A 24,004-nucleotide genomic window follows, 5' to 3' on the forward strand; every position below is an offset into this window, starting at 1 on the left:
TGCTTATGGCCCTTTTTAGATGTATGGCAAGATGAATCGTGAATAATGCTGCTTAGTCACTTATATGATAAATTTTGAAGTTATCCTGACTGAATGCAGAAAGGGAATAGATAATACTTTTACTTTTCCTATGTTTTAGAAATATTTAATATCCTATCCTCCATTTTTTATTTCTCCAAAGCATGTTTACAAAAAGGTGACTATTATGAAGAAAGTCCTTTATTGGGATTTAGCAAGTTTTGAAACCATTCAGCCTAGAGATTGGGGAAATGGTGGTTTTATACTGTGAAGGTTTTATACTGAGAAAGTATCTTTCAGCTGTATTTGTATGTCATGATTTTTGCACAGAAAAATGCAACGTTTCCTTCTACTTAATATAGCTATGCAGTTGCTGGATCATTCTATATTTTTATAACAGTTTTTAAGGGGAAATGAAAGTGTGCTGAGTCAAGATCTGGAGCAGCCATTTGCCCTCAGGTTGGATTGACAGTTTTGTTTTATAGTCCCCAATGTTTTCTCTGCTGGAAAGATGATTTTAGACAGTATCAGCACACAAACACTGCAACTGCACTTTTAGAAGGGAAAATGGCATCAAGTGGTTAAGGACAAGCACAGATAGAATACATTTTTAGAAGAGACTCTACCATGACCTCTTACAAAGCCATATGGATGACAATGAAGAAATATGCACCATAGCAAAGTCTTGAGGTCTTTTCAAGCTAATATATTATTACTCATTTGTGCCATGCACTTTAAGAAAAAAAAAAAAGGCAATAAAAGTTTTTTATTGCTTGTATCTAGCTATAAAAGGGAATTTTACATTTTCTTTAGGAGACTGCATTTTGTGAATAAAGTTGGAGCAACGGGTCTGACATTTTCAAACTTAGTCACTCCAAGTGCTTTGCCTATTAAATGTGCAACAGTGAGACCTAAATGCTCAAAATGGCATCAGCAGGGCTGATGTGACTTAAGACAGGCTATTCAGAGACTGAGCATCCTTGAAAATTAGATGAAAGATGTCATTGATTAAACAATTCAATTAGTTATTGCTTTTGGGGGGTATGACTGTCAATATTAACACTTCTTCAGCAGATTCCAACTCCAAAGGTTGTGATCACATTCAGGATTGTTGCTCTTTTACCTTCAGGACAGAAAAGCTACCAGGGTAAATCTACTTAAGGGACTTCCATTACACAATCAGTACTATTTCAATTTTTTCACAATGTGAAAGAAGGCATGATTATGTAGTTTTATGGGTTTGTTCTTGTTATTCTTAGTCTTCAAGTTTGTGTTCATTTCTTTCAGAAATATATTCACTGACAGTATAGAAGAATTATGGAATTTTAATGGAGAAAGTAAACAAACAGACCTCCTTTGGCAAAGGCCTGCTGATGTCCGCAATCCTTACTCAAGAGTATTTCCAGTTCCCATGCAAAGCATGGGACTAATCAGTCATGAATTTTAGCTTTTGATTAATTTCTGTAAGTCCTTACTCAAAGGACCAGTTTTGCAACTTGCATCACTCATTATGACAAAAGATACTTTCCAGGTGCAGTAGAAATAGAAATAAATAACAAAGACAATTGCCTTGGCACAAGCTTTCCTGACAGCCTTTATCGTCTAGATAAAATTCTATTACTCATTTTCATTAGTAGTTTACTCTCGGAACCCTTTTTATACTTCCAGAACAGGATACATCTCTATGTAGAGATTGCAGAACAATTGCAGTATAAAATAAGTTGTTACAATGAAAATAAATAAAATAATACTGTTAGGAAGAAAAAAAATTTCTGAAGGGAGGATAGGAAAGTTAGAGAGGATATCTATTCACAGTAAGAGTTGTAATGCCTGAACATATTATCTCAAACTTGTATCTTCTTCTGTTTTTCCCTCATAGGCTTTCATCCTATTTTTATTCTCAGGATGAGACACATAATGTAAGATGTTCACTTAAAAAGAAAAAGCCACTCTGCTGATGATGATACATAGGCAATGATTATCATCTTATGTTCTTTCCTAATTTCATTAATCCTTAATGTACTGTGATCCTTTGCAGTAATGCACATGATTTAGATTCTACATTTGTTGATAAGAAACTACTCTTATTTTGCCAAGTGCCGTGATACCACTGTGTAAAATGTTGCAATGTAATCAACTTAAAGCATGAATAGCAAAACTCACACCCAAGTGATATGACACATAGTGAAATAACAGTTTGACTGTTTGCATTATATCTTTTCTACTGTCTGGGATCACATTACTTTGGAGATTTGGGTCTTGATTAATCTAGAGTTGATATTAAATTTGACCAAAATGTTAAAAATGTTCATAAAGGCAGTCTCTTCTTTGATTCTACATTAAAAAATGGTCTTTCATTCCATGGAGCGTCAAGACTTGTCATGAAATTTGTAGTCATGTCAGAAAACAGAAATGTAGTCCTGGCATCAAAAGTGAGTGGCAGAGGACCATTATATGTAGCAAATATAGCTTAATATCTGTGCTATTGGCACTTGAAACCCAAGAGTTGTGGAGAAGAGAAAATTAATGCCTTTTCAAATCAGATATTAATTAATTTTCAGAGATAAACCTCTCAATTTTTTTTGCTTTGGTTCACAACACTTTCTCACAACTCTACCATCCTCTCCTCCTTCAACTCTCACATTATGCCTAAAGTTCAGTATGGTTCTCTATATATAAGCATGAAGTTTTCATTCTATTTCCTTTTTAGATTCAGTCAGTAACTGTCATCAACACATAACTTAAAAATAGATAAAACCAGTGTTTATTTCAGGTTCATTTCAATTACCTAATAAGCCTCAAGTGCAATCTTGATTTACTCATAGTTGAGTTATACAGAGGAAGCATAGATCTAGTGCTGGGAACTTGAATTGTTTCAAGAGAAATGGAATGGTGCTTTGAATATTCCATCCTGGCTTTGTTGAACCATGTGGAAAGGGATTCAGATATAGAATCAGATATAGATATAGAAAGCAACTATTTAATTTTTAAGTCTTCAGAGTGGAAGAATTAATTCTTACACCTGTGATGGCCAGAATATTGTAGAGTAGTGCTGCACAGGAGTCCTAGCTGTGGTTAAAAATTGCTTGTCCAGAATATAAAATAAAGGGAAATTTTGCTCCTGCACAAGCAATCAAATGGTATCTTTTGGACTTAGTGTCATTATGGTTGCCTTCCATATTTGTTGATTATGGAATGCATACTTGATAGGTTGTACAAAATATATTCTGTATTCATAAACTAGCTTAGATATTGAATGAGCAATTTTAATTGTATTGACCTTTCATAGCTAGAGATATTTAATGTTAGTTAAATTAATTCTCAAGTTTGCCATTTAAAGGAAAAATGGTAACAAGAGTTTGAAGTTGATTTGTTGATGCTGACTGTTTTTTTCAAAGCAAATGCAATACATTAAAATATTTCGCTATATGCAACAAAGCAAGATTACTTTAAAAATGAGTTGTGTTCATACTTGCAGTTCCTATGAAGTTTTCTCATTGTTCTCATGTTTGAAAGGGAAGCCATCATACAGAATAAACCTGCTGGGACACATTTTATCCTTTAGTGTTTCTGATATGCTGAACTATATAGTTTTTACTTCTAATGGAAGATATGTTTGCCCTGCAGTGTACTTGTTGTCAAGGGTTACACAAATCCTTATGTTCAGAGTTAAAATAGGGCTCATAGGTTCATACTGCCTTGGTACCAGCACTTGTTCTTGTGAGACACTTGCTGGTACATGCTGGTACTTGCATACTCAGAAACAGCAAAGACCAATGATGGAAATTTTCTGTTAGTACTAGGAGCCTGAAAGGGAGCAAGAATTTCCTTGTTCTATGTCTCGTTGTCTTTAATTCTCCCACTTTGCTTTCTGGGAGCTATACCAGCTGGAAATGGTTACTTTCTGAAGCTTCATATGTGTGGGTTTTATACATTCTTAAAAGTATATTCATCAGGTTTTGGTTTTGTGTTGCTTTGTTGATGGGGGAAAGAAGAAATATTTTTGGCATAGAACTTCATTAAGTAAGCTGAAAAGAACTGTAAATAAATTTGGATATAAAAAACAATTTGATTTCATGTGTGACTTCATGAAGATAGTCACACATGAAATCAAATTCGATATGAAAATAAAATTTGATATGAAATTGAATATCTTTTATTCTGAACTGTGGTAAAGGTTTAACATAATTCCCAGCCATTAATTGTTGGAGAACAGAACTCTTTAAACATTAGCATTTTTCAATGTAAAGCAAAATCAAGATATTTTAAGCCAGATGAGTAACATATCATCTGATACTCCCTCTATTTTGGTGTCTACAACAGAAGATAATACAGAATCATCAATGCAACTACAGTGTTGTCAATACTGGAAGATTAGTAGGGTTTTTCTGAGTCTGTGAAGTAGGTCCAGTGGTTTAATGTGAAAGCTCTCGAATGTTCTGAAAATCCCACACTCGCACTGCTCCTGGAGGAAGACATGTTTCTATAACATGGCTTTCCCTGATAGAGACAGAAATAGAGACAGAAATAAGAGTAATATGTGATACAAAGTCCTTGTTTCTGGATAATTACTCACCTAATTCAATAAGAGCTGGTGATTTAAATCTTAACTCAAAACATCTGCTTTATAATGCATTACATAGTCTGAAGAGAAACTATATATCACAAACACTAGCACATTAAAAAGCTAAGTGTGTTCATCAATTTTAAAAAGTGTATCTTGTCTCTACAGTCAGAAATAGAAGGGTTTGTATTAGTGTCCCTGAATTTTCAAAGTACTTTACATAATCATCTGATATATACATATATATGCCTTCCTTTTGGATGTGTAGCTTACTGGTTTTTTTTTATATTATATATATATATATAAATAAAAACAAATAAATAAATATTATATATATAAAAATATCTTGAGTTTTGTATGAACTATCAGAAATCATAGGCTACACATAAAAAAAACGCACTTAAAAATTAAGTAATCCCACTGAAAATTTTTGGAGAGTAGTATATAACTAAAATGTGTAGTTCAAAATAATTCATATGATACCGATTCAGTGCTTCGTAACTCATGCATTCAAAAGTAACTGAAAATAAAGCCATCTCAGAAGCATTGCCATATCTCATACTTTTAAGCATGTAGAACTTTTTCTTTTCCTGCAGTGGATTTTTTTTTCCTCCACTACAAGTCTCAGTTTAAATCATTAGTTGGAAGATTCATGGGAGCAAATATTTGAATGGGGATTGCATCCACTGAGGTGTAGTCATGGTCTTTAGGTGTCTTTCTCTGTTTGTCCTGTTGGGTCTCTTCAGTTTCCTTCCATTCCATTTTCTGCCCTTTTTCAGTTCATGTTGCTTGATACCCTCCTTAGTCATTGTTGCATTCAATTCAACATGGGAGACCTGGCTCCAGCTCCTTGTTCTGAGGAGATTGCTGAATCCCAGCTTTGGGGCTGCTGGCTTTTCTGAAATGTGACTCTTTCTGTAATTGTGAACACTCATTCTGCCATGCATCACTTCATCTTTGCTGAATTTACTGGTGCTCCAACCGCTTCCTGACAGGAGGCTTGTTTCATATTTTTCAGAAAAAAACTGCTGTAAACAAACATTTTCAATCTGTTTTGAGAGTTACACCAAAATGACATTCTGATTCCATGAGGACGCTAAAAGAAGACGATGTTGTCTGCATTGCAGTTAGATAGAAGAAAATTCATAGTCTTTACCTTTTCTCACAGGTGGAAGTTAGTGGAGAGTTAGAACAACTGCTATGCCTTTTCTCCAGATTTATACTGATTAGATAAGGAAATATGTTTATTGGGACTGAAATGCAAGCATGGGGAGCTTTTTTTTGGGGGGTGGGAGAGGGGTGTTTTGGTTTTGTTTTGTTTTGTTTTTTTTTTTTTGTTTTGTTTTTGGTTTGGGGTTTGGTTTTTTTTTGGGTTGTTTTTTTTTTGGGGTTTTTTTGTGGTGGCATTGCTGGCAGGTTGTTTACCTGCAAATTTCTTCACCTAGGCAGGAAATCCAAAACAACAGATAAAAGACCAGGAACAGTATTTTGAAAAGCATTTTTCAAGTAACAGGCAGCCAACACAGGGTGAACAGTGATCCCAGTAAGAGCTCCCAGTGGAAGGGGAAGGCTGAATCTAAAAAAAGGTGTGCAGTCCTAGAGGAACAAATAGGGACAAACAGGGAACTAGCAAGTCTAAATACAGCAATAGTCTTATGGTCATGAAAGGCATTATTGTAACTGTGACTAAAGTAGTTGGGTCTAACTGTGAATTAACTACCTTAAGGTTTAGCACATGCCAGTATCAGAAAATGAACTGAGTTTTCTATATCCCTGGTAGAAACAAGGATTAAAAGTTATGAAAGTTGAAGCAAAAGAAGTTCAAGCTAATAGGTGCAGTTACTGAATAGTGAAAGTGGTTGTCAAATGGAGGAATGTTTATGGGAATTTGCACATGAAGTCTTCGAATTATGCATTTGTTGATGAAACTCTGATGTAAACTTCTTTCCTCTTCCAGGGAAAACCATTTTAAATATCCATAAAAGAAACTTTATTCATTACACTGTGGAGAAATAGGATGTGTTTGGTAGGGATATTATAAAGAAAAAAGTATCAGCTCATAATAAAAGATACTCTACTCAGATTATAAACAAACTGGTATCTTTCATTTGACCAGCTGAGGGGCCTCTTTGCTAATACAAGCGTCTAGATCCTCTGCAAGAGGAATCAAAGACGGGAGAACACACTGTAATCTGAAATCTAGGTCTTAAGAAAATGTTCCAGACAGTAGTTTTGCCTTGATTCTGTAAATGTTATAGAAGCCATAACATGGTAATTATAAGAAATTGTTATGAATAGGTATGAATAGGATCTGAGAAGATCTTTTTCTTTTTGGCTTACAAAACATTATTGCAGTATGCACCACTCTGACACATTTAAACAGACAGACATCTCTGCATCTTTTCCAACTCCTTTCATAGTCATTTTACTTTAGAAGCTGCATTATCTCCTATTGCTAAAAGCATTAGGATAAAAGAGAATAAAAAACATAGGCAGCCTGGCAACTCACAAGGCTTTTAGAATTTTGACAAGCTCCTTTTGAAAGTACCATTTATTAGGTGTTTTTTTCTGTCTCTTTTAAACCTTGTGAATAAAATACAAAGTGCTTGACAGAACATGCAAAGTTAGTTTTGCAACTACTTTACAATTTTGCTCTTTTCCGTAACCCTACTTCTCAGTTTTTTGTATATTGAACACTTATTTTTTGTTGCTGAAAGGTGCCAAGTTCTTTAGATATTACTTTCTTTATCATCTTCATGTAGTTCAAACGATCTGTTTTTGAAGAAAAGATGTGATGAATGATTTTTGAATGTTCAGTGCATGTGTTCACAAGTATTATCAGCTTTAAAAAAATAACTTCTTTAAAACATCTTGTGTATAACTCATGAATTAACCTGTAGGTCTATAGCTTTGCTAAGCACAGTAAGGCTCAGAATAAAATTCCAACCTTATACTTAGCAGTGAGGTAAACCTTTCTTCAAGAGACATTCAGACAGAAGATGAGAAAAAATAATTAGGAAAAAAAAAGACAAAAGAGAAGCTTATAATGTGTATTATATTTAAACTGACTATAGCTCTGTAAACAGTCTCACAAATATGTATTTCTCTCCAGTAGTAGCACCAAAAATTAAGAAATGTAAAAAATACTAATTTGGAGAACAATACACAATTTATTTTTTTTTCTAGGCAAGACAGTTAAAGCAACAAAAAAGCCACCTTTGTGTTATTTAAAGCAAGCTGTATGTGTTAACATAGCTGTCAGCAACTGAAGTGATAAAATTATCATTGTTATCAAATACAGCTAGAAACTGAACACGAGGCATGCTTCAGGTTAGTCAGAAGAGGTCCTCTGTTTTTCACTGTGCACGCTTGCTTGAAATGAAACTGTGTTTTATTGGTTAACTGGGATGCTTAGCATAATCACTTTGCAAGGCTGTGGTGGAGGGAGGTGATTATCACTGAGAACAGATGGGCAGGTCCAAAGCGTTGCCAGATTCTGCACAAGCTCCATGTACTGTAGGTTCTGGCTCTCTTTTCTCTGGCATTTCTAATTTTTATTCATCGTGCATATTACGAGGGGCTAGCTGAGCTGGAGGTCAGGGAGCAGTGACCTCACAGTTTAGCTCACAGATGCAGGAGTGAGGAATTCAAAGCGCTGTCACCGTACGTCTGAACGGATGGGGCAGACGGAATTTTGTCCAGTTGCCTCCCTAAATGTATAAAAGGATTTGCCTCCGAGCTTAGCACTCTGCTCTGCATCTGTAGCTCTCTGTGGATTGTATTGTGTGTGACCAGAAATGATATTCTCGGATATGAACACTGTCTCTGCCTCTCCTAAAGTGCATCCTCCTAATGGGACCCGGTTTTATACTTTTCAGGTGAGTGAACTTGAATAAAACTGAAAGGATTTAAAGCGATGGGTAAACTTTGAATAAGAGTAGCTAATACGTTAAGAAGCTTATGTATTCATTAGTTTTGTATAGGTAGGAGAAAAAAATGTAAAAAATCAGTATCATCACAGTCAGTTTGCTGCTTTAAAAAAATCAGCATGTAATTGCTCCTATACTAACACAAAATTACATTTATTGTGATTTTGCTATTGTTTGTGCCTTCCAATAATAATATCATCTAGCAATTAATTAGATTTATCGTTCCTAACATGGACCCACACTGTCTTTCTGTTTCGTTTAGATAAGCACTCTGTTGAAATTACCAGAAATTCCAAAGTCATGTTATACAAAATATATTTTAAAAACTTTGTATGTTGTACCTGTCTAGATTTCTTTAATATTAATCCTGAATGTAATTTCATGCTGGCTGATGCCTAATTTGATTCCTGTGAATAGTAATACATGTGCAATTGATAAAACAGCAGAATCTATTAGTAGGATTATTAAGGTTCTCAATTTTAAGCCAAGATTTGCCTCATCCAGGTAAATAAGGCTGTGTGCTTAGCTAAAGGTAAAAAATGTATTTTATGCTCTGTATCTTAATTGCAAACCAGTCTAATTACAACCATCTTCCAGTAGCAGTTCAGTTTAAGTAATCTTCAGTATTTTGGCTCTGAGAAACTATGTAATCCTACACTAAGATTAAACAAGAATAAAAAATCCCTCACACACACCCTGCCCCAGATGGTCCTTAGAGCATTTTGGCCCTGCAGGGCAAATCAAACACTCCCTTAACTTAAAGTGGCAACAGCTTTTTCAGCTCAGCCTCTGATACAGTTAGGATTTAAATATCCTTCCTTCTCCTGATTGCCTAGCAGGTTTGTCTTTTTCAGTACTTATGCTATTATAGAGGGATTCTTTAACATGTAATAAACCCTGTGCATGCGACCAGAACAAACAGTCTGAAGCAAAGATGATCATAAAAGTTGATTATAAAACGAATAGCAAACTTCTGTTACAAAATCCAGGTACAGCATTCTTTAGGCCCAATAGCTGCATTTCATTTTTGTCTCCTTTTAAATCCATTGTTTTTAATTGTGCTGTCTTGCCCTTCTTACAGTGGTGTCAAATGATAGTTGAGGGCTGTGCAGAAAGAACGGCCTCCTCCTAACAGTGACGATCTGCTGATCCTGGCAGTGATTCAGAGACATGAGTGCCCTAGGCCTGTTCCTCTACAGCATGACTACTTTTTTCACATATTGACATCTAAATATTCTGTACAGCCTCCTGTAGCAATGCTCTTAAACACAGTTCCTGACCTCAGGTATTCTTTCTGAGTATGTCGAGTTGAAAAAGTCACAAAAATTAGGATGCTTGGTTGTGATACCAAACTGAGTATCTTGTTTTGTGATACTTTATGGAAGTAAGTACTAAAGTATATATATTTTTGACAATATGTATTATTGCTACTAGCAGTCCCTGTGATTACTGTAGACATTATCCCACATGCAAAAAATTCTCTTTTCAAAATTATTGCTTTGGCAGATTTTTGAGCTAAGGGGTCACTAAATAAAAGGAAAGTAGAACTAAATTTCCTGTTGCATCCTGGATACTTTAATGAACAATGTAGAGTTAAATGATCTTGGAATGTAAAGCTGTTAATTCTGGACAGTACATGTTTGTGTTCTAGAACAGCTTGGTGTTGTTGGTGCTGAAAGAACCCCTGAAAAGTAAAAGAAAAATTAAAAAAATAAAAATCAACCAAAGAGAGTCTGTATTGTCCTGTGATGTCCTTTTCAAATCTTTTCCCCATTTATTTATTTATATATGTGCAATATAAAGTGATGTGAAGCAACTTTGCAGTTCTTGCCTTGGCTTCATTCCTTGTCTTGTAGCTTTAGACCACCATGTTTGTGCTGCCTTCTCTTTCCCTCTTCCCAGTTTTTGCTTACAAATGTAATTATTGCTGAGAAGGACTTTATATTATTCTTGTTACTTATTTTGATTTGTTTTAGAGTACTTTCGACTTTTTTTCCCTACCTATTTTATTGTTTCTATATGTTACATTGAATCTCTTTGAGACAGAGAATCTGTTTTGTTTAAATAGCTTTCAAAGTTTTAGGACAGGTTAATAGTTCTTAATTTGAAATATGCACACTGGTGTTTAACCTAAATATGTGAAAATAATCTTAGTGAAAGCAATGTCTAGCATGTTCAAAACTGAACAAATACAAAAATTGTGAGATGAGGGCCTGAACACAGATTGATGGACGGCAATGAGTGATTAAACTACTGATTTCCTTGTACATTAATGTAATGATTAAACAGTTAATTGTGCATTGATTCAATAACACAAAATATTAATTCTTTCAGCAATGAAAATGGTACTGAGAGAAGCAAAAAAAGCAGGTGTGCAAGTTGTAACTTTATTATCAGCATTTCACTGATGTTCTCAGGAAAAAAGACCAAGTTGAATTCTGGTGGCCAAGGAGTCAGACTGGCCCATACAGGTCAGTCTGCATCTAGCCAAGCACTTGGGCTAGAAATAATCAGAGTTAGTGTTTGAAAGACTGTCTGAAGGTTCTTGATGCTCCAATGTCTGTCCCTAATTACATCAATATCTGTGACTATCTAGAAGCCATGATATTCCTAGCATAGGAATAGGTTCTGCTCAGGAAATTCGTCCTGAAACTCTGAAAATGTTCAAAACATGATTTGGTTCAATGTATTTCCTGAACCACCTGCTATAACGCAGAGAAACTTAAGCTTTGATCCTTAGACTATATTTTGTTAAAGCAATTAAAATAGAAAAAAATATATATGAGAGGGGCTTATATAAAGAAGTTATATGTTTTACAAAACAAAGGAGTTGTAATGCTGTTATGAACAAGATTTAACTTTATAATAACCAGGGCAATACCAAAATTTAGTGCTTTGTATTTCAATATCTCTGTGTTTCATCTCAATTTTTGTGTGCCAACCTTGACAGACTTCTGCAGCTGTATAAAAGAAAGCAGTGATTTTCTTTATTTTTGCATTCAAGCTTAATAGAAAGATAGTGTTTCTGCTACTTGAGGTGGATAAATTAGCTTCCAGGAGTCCCATAGTGAGCATCTCTCATGAACATTGTAAACAGCAAAATTAAAATAGTAACATTGCCTTGCTCTTTGCTTAGTCATGTATTTTGCTGTATTTAATGGTTATATGCGTCTAGTAATGATGCAGGTGGAAAATTTTGGATTAGAAAGGAGATAGTTTTAACTTAATTATTGGTTGTGAAATTTGGAACATTAATTCACTGAAAAATATTTTTATTCAATCTGTTTTTATTCGGGCCTTGAGGGTTGTTCCTTTATTTATGAAAACATAGCACAAAGGAACTTAATTTTAAATTTGAGATTTTGCTTCTGAAGGTTTTTTAATACTGCTTTGGTAGTTTGAAAGCAACTTAACTTTATGTTGGTCTTTGTCAAATCCAGTATTTTTTTTTTCTTTTCTTAAATTGCTTGTATACAGTAGCACATGTGAATACTAACATGCACAAATTCTGAACATACCACGTATCTTCGCATTGTACATGATGTTGATTTCAACAGAATTCAAATTCAAAAAGACTGTTTTTCTGTGAACAGTATTTCTGGCTCTTGCAGATTTCAGTTACTAAGCAGAGCACACATCCAAAGCCCAGAGCTGGGCACAGACCTAAATGGAAAGTAAAAGGAGTTGCCAGTAGGTTCCTTCTGAGGAACCAGGCATGTGCAGTAGAGAAGGAAAAAGCATCCTCAGACTGCTGCAGTGCTTGGTGTCATGGTTCCAGCTGAATCTTTAGCTTTGAAGTCAGCACTTTGTCATAACAGCTTCAATAAATGTTAACCAAAAACTTTTAAAGCGTTGGAAGGAATACTAGGCTATTTTATAGTCAGATGAGATGTGGGTTTTATAAATGCACTCCTAGGACAGCTAGAGTGAGTTCCTTTTTGCTAAGAAGTAGCAAAGTGAAGGCTGGTCTTTTCTGAAACCAGGGGAGATTAAAGCAATTTTTAAAGTTATCTGACTATCAGAAGGTCAGTAAAGAAATAAAATTACCTTCTTAAAAACCTGCAGAGAAATCCTTAAATATTCATGGGACATAAAATTGTAAATATACTATGAAGTCCTGTAAAAGTGCATTGCTGATCAAAAGTGTGAAACTGGGTTACTGGGAAACTGGGAAACATTTCTATACATAAAACATATCTATCACCACTGTAAGGATTTCTGCAGGCTGTTACTTCTTAGCAACTAAAAGTTACTAAAAGACAGTGATTTAACAGAATGCAAGTAAAAATGTTACTTTTTGGAACCCAATTTGCTTTGAGCCCTGTGGAAAACACCCAAGATTCTGTAAGAAATTCTAGATAGACTCATTAGTTATGCTGTTAATATCTATGCTAGTAATTTAAATTATCTATATACCTACCCAGAACTTCTGTTTTATGCTGTTTCGTTAATTCCATTTTCTTTCATTTATCTTATATGAAAATAGTAAATGAAACAAAAAGCCACTTCTATAAGAGAAAGTATCTTGTTAGAATTCTTACTGTATTTATTAGCAAACAGTTAGTAGGTATGCCATGCTACACTTGTTTAGTAGGCAGTGACTTTTCAACTATTTTCCTGCTTCACATATTTCAGTACAATACAATTTAGTATCAAAGAAAACAGCTTTTAAGTTTCTTTGCAGAAATAACCCAGTGCTATGAAAAAAAAAAATTAAAAATTCCAGGTGATGGAGATGCGTTATTAGCCACCTTGTATCTCACCATTCATACCACAACAAAATTCTTGTAAAATTGGGTGACTCTGTTCCTACTCTATGCAGACTTACTTGCACATGTAGAAAATATGCCACATTCAGAAGAGAGCCAAAAAATTGTGTATACTTTCAGGCCTGTGTCACCTCATCCATGGGAGAGCTGTGGAATCTGATCTTACCTTGAGCTTCAGCTGGCTGAGCTTGTGGGCAGCTCCTTCCAGCAGCCTCTGCCAGGCGTGAGATTCCTCCCTTAGTTTTGACTAAATAAAGATTCTTCTGTTCTTATTTATGGCACTGGCACAGTACACATTTTTTAGAAACATCATGTAGAAGTTCTAGGGGCATGATCTTTGTGAAAGCTGCAAGTTCAAGCCAAGAGGTGGCTTGTGGCAGTAAGGATGGTGAGCATCACTGAAAGGCTGGCCAGCTTTAACAGGAGAGCAGCTGGGTTGGTGTGGCAGACATTGTGGTGCACATCATGTAGGTTGCTGTGGCCTTCAGAAGCTTTGAATCCTGTCTTAGAGAATATAAATAACAGTGGCAGAAAGGCTGACAGTGAAGTGGTTTTTAAAGACTTCTGACATGTTAACAGTGGCAGAAAATAGTAGTGCTGGACCAGTGCTTTACTGTGTAGTCTTTAAATAATCTGGGCAGTGGCAAAGGCAGGAGACAATAATAAAGTGATTTGCATTGCAAATACCTTGGAAATATTTATAGCTGTACAAGTGCGTTTTATATCATTTTGGAATTTAAGGATTTCAGAGGAGTATTGTGAGAAATATGCTTACAGGCTCTTTTATTCAGAAATAAATGACAAATGTTCTCACATTCAAGGTTAGTGTTATTTACTATTATTTCTTTTATTATTCTGTGATATGTACTTTTATTGGAAGTTCGGTGAGAACAAACCTAGAGCTTTTCTGCTCAAATACAGACCTGGTAATGCAGTGTTATTCTGACAGTAATCGAAAACATTAATATTATTCTCAGTACACAGCTATAAAATTTTGAAGGATAAATATTTGAAAATTTTATAAATTAAAACATGCTATGCCTAATAAACCTACAATAATTTTAATCTGGTGGAATTCTTTCAGAATGGAGAATGTGCATTTGTTAATCAGTTCAGCTATATTGACTATTAATAAGTTTAATCATTTTACTAAGTTTGTGAGAATATGTCAGTTGGAGTCCAAAAGTGGAACAAAATTATTCAGTCTGATAGGAAAATAAGAACACTGTTGAAGTGTTCAGCTGAAACACATTAAAAATGTGTTACTGTGAAGTATTTAATGGGCCTAGAGTTGAGTATCTAGAGAAATGATTTTGTTTGCACAAGAGTCAGGTTTTTTCTTTTTGCATAATTCTGTTGTGCCAGAGAACTGTATTTTGTGGCCATCAGAGCTCATAAAAACAGTGTTTTAACCCCAATCCTCACCAATGCTCCATAGACTATCTCTGAAAAGATACTTGTTTTCTGGCTGGCTTCTGAGGTTCAGCTGGAATTGGGCTGAGAGCTGCCCCAGCTGTGGGGCTGCCCCAGCATTTCCCCTCCACCTGCTTGAAAATCAGGAGTGTGCATGGCCCAATATTTTCCATAGTTTGTTTTTCCAGCCAGTCAATAAAATGGTCTGATAGTTTTTACGCATCTGCTCTGCATGCAGTGAACTGGGAAGGGTGACTTTACTGAATATTAATGGGCTGTTTTGATCTATAGGTAACATCTGCATCCTCCTCTAGGAAGAAACACAAGATAAAACTGAGAACCATTATGGTTCTAAGATAAACCTAACTAGCATGATTTCAGTAGTAGAAATCAGGAAAACTAATTTTTCTTGCCAAAAGCCACAAGCCAAAACTAACTGTGTGCACATATAACACATGCTTTCAAAAAAAACCCCAAATCAATTTAAAAAGTAACTGAGCACAGAACTATCTGTGGTATTTTTCAGTTGTAGAGACTTTGTGAAGTGTGTTGCTTGCTCAAAAAATACAATAATTAGAGTAGGTGAAGAATACAGGATCTTTAAATACATAGAAACAACTAAATAGAAAGATAGAGGTTAAATTATTTGTCTCAAGTAAATATTCATGTAGCCTTTGCTTTTCATAAAAACATATTTTTCTACATAATACCATTATTTTATTTGTTGAAACTAAACAGTAACCAAGCAGAGCAGTCAATGCAACTTTCCTATGTGGAATTCCTGTTGTATAGAGTGTGGCCACTTCTAGTTTGCAATGTAATGAGATAAAGTCAGAAACTACCTTTTCTTTTTCTTCCAGAAGCAGTGGAGCAAAACCAGAGCTGCTATTTCTTTTGCAGCTGAGTGGATGTGACCAATAAAAGCAGGGGACCAGTAGGAGGAATAGCAATGGGAGTGCTTTCCTCCTATTCCAGAAATAGGATCATGGTACAGTTTCTGAATCATAGCTAGAAAACCATGTTTCTGCCTCAATTTCAGAAAAGCTTTCAATGTTGGATTATTTTACCATAATTTGCATGGAAAATAAAGAAATGTACTGGTGCTTTCCAGAAAATTAAGGATACTAAGGATTATCACACATTAATGTGTGTTGGTTTGATATTGGTTGGTCCAACTGAATACAAGATGTATAGAGTTTCAGATAATAAGCATTCTTTATAGGGAAGACCAAAACAATATAGGCATACCCTGTTCAGAGAGAGCACAGACTGTTTATTTCTCTGTGGAGGAATATTCTCATCATCGTATAAATTGAGATGACAATCTGTTGGAAAGGACAAGGTTTTCCCTCTGATGAATATTACCAATCTTGCTGTGCAGCACTGATGAAACTTCCCCATCCCTGTCTGAGAGGAGAGTGTAAGTAATTGGCTGATTTCATTGCACATTTCAAATAAATTCCCAGTAGTTGTCTCATATCTAGATCCTACTGCCACTGCCTTCTTGATTTGCTACACATTGGACCAAGGGGACACTACCATCCTAGAACTGTATTAATTTTATTTTATATAATGCACTTAGTCCTCGAGGTCTTTTTATGCATTGTTTAGAAATTTGTAGGGTGAGAGGATCTGTTGCCTGCCTGATACTCATAATTTGCTCACTATCAACAGTATCAGGTGATGATGGTGAAAGGTGGGTGATCTACCTGAAAATTCCTTCTTTTTCTTAAATCTCTTTTAAAGCAGGGAAAGAAAGCAGAATGAAGGCAGAAAATACAATATAGTTGGCATATTGAACTATCCTATGATTTAAGGCAAGAAACAAAGTGCTTAAGGGATTTTAATGGTTTTAAATACTTTGAGATGTGAATAAAATTTTTGCTGAGGAACTTATGAGGAACTATGCCTATAGAAATGTCTTTTTGTAGGAAATTAATGTGATAGAAGCATTAAAGTAATAATTTTACCTTTATTTATAGGTGGTATTTTCAGTTTGAATGCAATAGTGTTAGTATACATCACAGTATTTTTAATCCTATATTTCTTACTACTGATTTTAGTAAATACATTTTATTTTGCCTCATCTATTCCTGTGGAGTTCAATATTCAATTGGCAGTTATACTTAGCAGAACATTTAGGGAGGACTATGAGGCTAGGATTGCTTTAAAGTGACAGCTGGCAAAATTCAGTTGAACTGTGATTCACTCAAAGGTGTAAACTAATGAGAAGAATATGGATTCATTATTTTCACTGGAAGAATTAAAATTAATGATTCATGGAAACTTAAGCGTTCTGTGTTATTTTTACACTAAGAGGAATTTTACAGTTCTGCATGACTAAGAGTGCTTATTCCTGTGAAATGTGTTACTCCTACTGATGGGTCTAACAAAGTATAAATTAATTTGTATTTATATTTTTGATTAAGTATTCTGCATGCATCGTGGTGGCACAGTGTGAGGAATGACTTTGTCTACACCACCAGCCTCAACATTGTTGGCACCGAGCAAAGCTTTGAGAAGGGCAGTGAGGAGATGTCAGTAGCTCTGGAAATGCATTGAGAGTGTGGGTATCTGTAGGGATATGCAGGTGCTCTGAGCCTAACCAAGGAGCAAGGATTGTTCTGGATTCTTGTGTTTATGTCTCCATTAGTATGTAGTGCACTCTGAAATCACAATGCAAACCAAAGTGAGTTGAGACAACAAGGGTTTTGCTTCAGATTGCCTGATAGGAAACAAAACACTAATGTAGGCTTGATTTGTTGAATGGCAGGACCTCATAAACAGGACCTTGGCCCTCAGAGTAAGGGCCAAGATTTGTCAGTCCCAAGTCAGGTTCTAGGAGAGCATATTTCTTTGAAGGAATCCAGGAAGATAAGCTGCCCTATGTTGAGCTAACCTCTGTCAATACAACTATATTGATAAAGACTATGTTCACTCTCTAATGTCATACAGTGGGTTCAGATAAATCTCTTCCATGCATGTTATTTGCAGTGTGTTTTATTTTTTTCTTATGACTCTATTATAAAAATAAATAATATGTGGAGAAAATTATTAATAACATCTGACACTTCTGAGCAAATAAAAAATATTAATGTATGGTTTTAATAAAGAAAAATATTTCTGTTGCGTTGTTATGGGAACTGCTTTTCTTTACCATACTTTTATATTAGTAATAGACACAGAAAATTATTTAAGGTTAGTAATTGAACCTCTGTTTCATGTGGTTGGGAACATGAGTTCCAGATGAACTCAGTGGACAGCTTTGATGTATCATCTTGAGTGTGATCACACTCAAGGGAACATCCAGGGGATCAGACCCAGCCAGAATAGATTTAGGAGGGTCAGGTCCTGCCTGACCAACCTGATATCCTTTTATGATGAGGTAGCCCATCTGGTGGATGAGAGGAAAGCTGTGGATGTTGTGTACCTGATCTTCAGCAAAGCCTTTGACACCATCTCCCACAGCACACTGGAAAAGCTGGCAGCCCATGGCTTGGCCAGTGCACCCTTTACTGGGGTCAGAGCTGGCTGGATGGCTGGGCCCAGCGAGTGGTGGTGAATGGGGCTGCACCCAGCTGCTGGATGGTCCCTGGTGGCATCCCCCATGAGCAGCTTTGGGCACAGCCCTGTTTGGCATCTTTACTGATGAGAGCTGAGTCTGCCATTAGGAAATTCACAGACAACACCAAGCTGGGGGTGTGTGTTGATCTGCTGGAGGGTAGGAGGGCTCTGCAGAAGCCCCAGACAGGCTGGATCCATGGAATGAATCCAATGATTCGAGGTTCAGCAAGACCGAGTGCCGTGTCCTGTACTTTGGCCACAACAATCCCAGGTGGCACTGCAGGCTGGGGACAGGGTGGCTGGACAGTGCCCAGGCAGGAGGGGACCTGGGGGTGCTGATCAACAGCAGCTGAGCAGCAGCCAGCAGCGTGCCCAGGTGGCCATGGCACCCTGGCCTGTGTCAGGGACAGTGTGGCCAGCAGGACCAGGGCAGTGACTGTCCCTGGTGCTCTGCACGGTGAGGCTGCACCTCGAGTGCCGTGCCCAGGGCTGGACTCCTCATCTCAGGAGGGATGTTGAGATGCTGGAGCGAGTCCAGAGAAGGGCAGTGAGGCTGGTGAAGGGTGAGGAGCACCAGCCCAGGCAGGAGCAGCTGCAGGAGCTGGGGATGTTCAGCCTGGAGAAAAGGCTCAGGGGAGACCCAGCCACTCTCTGCATCCCCTGAAAGGAGGCTGTAGCCAGGTGGGGATCAGTCTCTTCTCCCAGACAGGAGCTACAGGGCAAGAGCACACAGACTCAAGCTGCACCAGCTGAGGTTCAGGTTGGACATTAAGAAGAAATTGCTCACAGAAAGGGTCACTGGACATTGGAATGGGCTGCCCAGGGAGGTGGTGGAGTCACAGTCTCTGGAGGTGTTTAAGAAACAACTGGATGTGGCATTCTGTGCCATGGTCTGGTTGACAAGGTAATGGGTTGTACTTGGTGATCTCAGAGGTCTTTTCCAACCTAGTTGATTCTGTGATTCTGTATCTCATAGGGTTTGGAAATATAATGTGGCCTCCTGTTGGCCTGAAACCTGGATAGAATGGCTAGCACTGTGATGAACAGTGAAGCCTAAAGCAAAATATCTGCTAAACTGTGCTCAGCAAAAGAATTAAATTAGTAACTTACACTAAATAGACATATACAGACGTGTTGCTTGAAGTAAAGCTGTCAACATCAACATTTGTGCCTCAAATAAATCACATCAGCACTTCTGATGACAGTAGTGTGTATTTTCATCTCCTGAGACTAGGAACATGGTAGAATTCCCTCTTTTGAGCAGCCCAGCTCCACTGCAAGTTTGAGATTTGGGTGAAGTTTCATCCTCTCTCTCACTTGCGGCTTGTGAGGAGATTTATAATAGATCTCTGAAACCAACCATCCTTCCATTACTTACAATTTTTTTATCATTCAAAGGCAATTTTTAGAGGGAAGCTTAAACCTCTGGAAGCATAAAACTATCAGTGATGTACTTATGTCAAATTTAATCTCTAATCTTTGTAAAATAGCAATCTTTTTATTCAGCCAGTGGTAGAGTTCATTAAATTATCTAGTTTTAAGTGCCCTTCCCTCTTCATATAGGCACTTTCTACTTAAATGCAATGTTTATCTGTAAGATTTTTTGCATGTTATTACTAAAAATAGAGGAAAAGGGAAAATATATGTTCCCCCCAATAGCCTATCTTTTGCTGCAATTTGCATCAGCTCTTTGCTTTCCTTTATAAAGAGGGAAATCTGAGGTACATTACAGCCTCTAACATCAGCTGATCCTGTTTGCATTTATGTTTAGTGGGCTGTACCAAGAATTTATCTCTTCAGACAACCTTCTGGAGAAAGCAGTTTGCACTCTTTCAGTCAATCAGAATTACTAAATCAAATCATCATGACTCCAGCATGGTCTGTGACTCTGTCTCTAGAACAATTGTGAAGGGATTTAGTAGAGCAATATTAAACTTAGTGTATTTTAAGCAGTGTATTATTTATCACTTTTAAAATAAAAATTAAAAGGATGAGTTATCTGTCCATTTCTGTAGAAAAAGAATTTATTTTACTAAAACTTTATTTTACTTGATAAAAATCCTCATGCTAAAAGAAAAATTTAAAAATCCTTCATCTCTGTGACAGACTATTGATTTCCAGGTCCTTTAGTATAAGGTCCATGTATCTTCACAGGACGAAAGTCTGATTGCAAATTAGCTATCTATTAAATTCATAAAAAAAAAATCGCAAATTAAGTGAAATCAGTGAAGTTGTTATGCCATCAACTGTCAGATACTCTTTTAGATAAGATCTTGCAAGTGCCCCTGTAGCTCAGTTTGCGTGGTCACTAGGCTCAGTAGCATAGAACATTGCTGCTCTCAAATATTTTCTGCCTTCACTGCAAGACTTGTGCATTTTAGTTGTTTGATTGGTTTGGGGCTTTTTTTCATGAAGTGCCATAATGAGGTTCTGACACCTAAACCGAAGTGTTTTGGAGCAGTTTCTAAGTCAATGGTAAATTAATCCATTTATGCCTTCGAGAGCTGTGACTTTTTAAAAATAATACATATTTTGTACTTTATGGTAAACCACATGAAATAGGCCATCACTTCAGCATGTTTGTGAGATGATACTGTAGAAGATTAAATTTTCCTGACATTTATTTTGAGATGTCTTGATTAGGCTTCATCCTGAAAAATTTGAAAAATTCACTTGAGAAATCTTTCTCACAGTACCTATGCAGTCACTTTTTCACTGGATTATTTTTTCCCTGTAAATATATAGAAATCAAGTATATATACATGAATTTGAATATGTGCTTTTGTGCATATACATATATTTGACTATGAAAAAATGGCACTTTGGAATCTGTTATAAATGCCAGGGCATCAGATATCTTTGGAGCACTGAAATAATTTTTAAGAATAGGAAGGTTTTTTTGTAATTTTGAGGGATTTCAGCAGCCAGAGTTTAAAAATATCTCTGAGAATGCATGAGCTCTTACAGCTATGCAGCTGTCATTAGCTGTCACAGACTGCTTAAATATGGTGTTGAGTATTATTTAATTTCTGACACTATTCGTAAAATATTTTGTGCTTTTCCAGACAAATTCGAGGGTATGGCAATTTAGTCTGGCTTTGCATACGTACAATCAGCCAAAGGCTGATTATTTTGTGGCATCTGAGTAAAATAATAAAGTAATGAAATTCTAATGCCAGGGTGGAACTACAGCTGAAGCACTTGGTATGTCATTGAAATAGAGTCCAGCCTTGTGTGCTGGTCTTTTATCACACCTCTACTCCTGTAGGTAGGAATATGATTTATGTGAAATCCTTGCACATTTCAGGATCTGTTTTCCATGATATCTAACTAGTTTGGAGCTCTATAAATAGATTTTTTTTTTATTCCTCAGCGTTTTTACTGCTTTTAGAATATCATTGGGTAAGGCTGGTTAGAAATCTTATCTGAGAGAGAGCTTACCTTTGTTTTCTCCAAAACAAAAATGGACTTTCCAGGCAATTCTTTCTCATCATTCTCATTTATTTATCTAAGTGAAGCAAACTTCACTTAAAGGCTTTTACCTCTTGGAGACCTCTGACCTTAAACAAGCTGGGGAGTCAGCATATGGTAGGAGCTGAGAGGTTTGCTAGCATGTTTCCTCTCTGTGATTCATTCTGAGAATGCCAGATTTCAGAAGTCTGCTTTTGAATACTTGATTTCAGCTTCAAGAAAAAATCTATTTGCTGACCACCCATCATTGAAGAAGGATTTCAGAGCTGTAAGGCGAAAATCCAAGAGCCAGATGCACAAGGAGATACTTTCATGATTTTTATTTTGGGTCACAGCTTGCACTAGAGAAGCAAGAATGCCTCTGTATGTTAGTCTAAATCTGCAATTAAGCAACTGAGAGGAAATTTGAATTAGTGTGCAATTAAGCATCTGTAACACTTGAAAATCTCATCTAGTCTGTTTTTTTTTCCCCAGAGGTAGCCAGAACAAGGGAATGAGGTGTGTTGACCAATAATTCAAGACCAAATGTGTTTGCTTTTGGCAAATCAACACCTATGAAAGAATTTCTGGTAATTGCCTCTTCTCCAAACAAAAATGTAACAAATCTCCTAGATCTCTGCAACTGGGCAAAGGGCTGAAGTTAGCTTCTTTGAAGATCACTGTCTTGTTAAAGAAAGAACCTAGAGAAAGGAATTGTTTTTATTAAAGAGAGGATTTTATGAAGAAGACAATTAGCATTCATTTCAATCTTGAGAAGCTAAACTGCAGAGTAGTGTGGTTGAAGAATATGCTGGAAGCTTTCCTATGGCAGCTGCAGCATCAGGAGATCCAAATCACAAATTGGATTACATTTCTCACACACAAAAAAGGATATGGATATTTTCAAATTTAAGTCCCACTCATTTTGTGTACCAGCTGCTTTATCACCATTTAGTCTGCTGTTATTCCACTTACAGTTCTCATATAGTTACAGTACTTTCATAATCTCATAGAACATGACAAAAATATATATTCAGATAGCAGCTATGGTATGACTGTATCATACAGTATGGTATGACTGGATCATTATCATCTTCTGAAGAAATAATAAGAACTTTTTCATTCCATATGTTCTGCATATTTGGGAAAACCAGACATGTTAGCTAAGATTTTCACCTCACATGTGCACAAAACCAGTGTAAGAATGGAGAGTCAAACCCATTATTTTCTTCCACCTAATTTCTTCCAAATAACAGTGTTATATTACTTCCTGACAGGGTTTAATTATGGCTCTGAAGATTCTACATAAACTAAGGTTTGAGATTCTTCAGAAAATTCAGCAGTGAGTTTTTCTGGCCATGAGAAACCTAGCAGGCTTGTTGACATTATTATTTTATTTATTATGCATAAATGTCTTTGTGCATGATGTGTGAGAGTTAAAATATAAATTTTATAAATGGTGAGCACAGCTAAGACACATTTTCTGCTAAGTGAAGGTACAGCTCTATTTTTTTCTCTTTTCAAAAATAATTTTGAATAAAAGATCAAAGGAAATACAGATTCCCTTCTTTTTTCAGTGTTTTGGGGTCCTCTGAGCACTCATCCCTCCAATATAAATGTTTTACCTTCACTTTCAGGTCAACTTTCAGCTCAATTAATATTCTATATCTGTACCGTGAAGCTCTACCCAGACTTCTAAACCTGCTTACAGATACACCAGCCATTTTTTTGTGAACTGTTAAACAATGTAAACTACTGTAAAAGCACCTGTTTCAAAGATTATATGAGCAGCTGACGATGTTTATCTTCCATTTTTTATGTGCTGATTTTTGGTCAAATCAGATTTACTTGCAGTAGTTATTTGGTTTGTTTTTCAACTTAGCTTGTATTTTTACATATGGAAAATTTAGAGAGGAATAGGTTATTCTTTATGAAAACTTTGTTTAGCAAGTTTTGATGTGTGGTTGTATGATCTCTTCTTGCATAATGTTATTTTAGAGAGTATGATATAGACATGGTAAAATTACTCTTTTATATTGAAATACCATTCACTTATTTTTATATTGAACGTTGTGCATATAAGCATAGTGAGACTGGCATTTCCAATGAAGAACAGATGTAGTTTTGGCTTTTATATCCACCTTCCATTAATAAATACATCTAAAAATACAGTTCATTTATATTTGAAGTAGAATTGCTTTCAAATTTGAGTACTGTCTCTACGATATGTTTACTTTACTTACATTGCTGAAGGAAACTTATGTCTGTCTTAATTTTCAAAATAGCTTTGATGTAAT

At 36.1% G+C, this 24,004-nt stretch overlaps 1 protein-coding gene across 11 annotated transcripts in view; it reads left to right on the top strand.

Annotated features, from left to right (window-relative positions):
* PPFIA2 (PTPRF interacting protein alpha 2) overlaps positions 1 to 24,004 on the top strand; it is a 290,199-nt gene that overhangs the window by 86,188 nt on the left and 180,007 nt on the right. For 2 of the 11 annotated variants that reach the window (XM_063154961.1, XM_063154962.1), the window contains exon 1: positions 8,047 to 8,460. The exons of 7 other annotated variants lie outside the window; for them this stretch is intronic. In XM_063154961.1, coding sequence (XP_063011031.1) covers positions 8,380 to 8,460 — 81 coding nt within the window. In that variant the 5' untranslated portion in view covers positions 8,047 to 8,379. Of the gene's footprint in view, positions 1 to 8,046; positions 8,461 to 24,004 lie in introns of those variants that run through there. 2 more of the 11 variants (XM_063154963.1, XM_063154964.1) reach the window with 2 other exon arrangements.

The sequence above is a fragment of the Melospiza melodia genome, chromosome 4 (assembly GCF_035770615.1).
Source record: "Melospiza melodia melodia isolate bMelMel2 chromosome 4, bMelMel2.pri, whole genome shotgun sequence".
NCBI lineage: Eukaryota > Metazoa > Chordata > Aves > Passeriformes > Passerellidae > Melospiza > Melospiza melodia.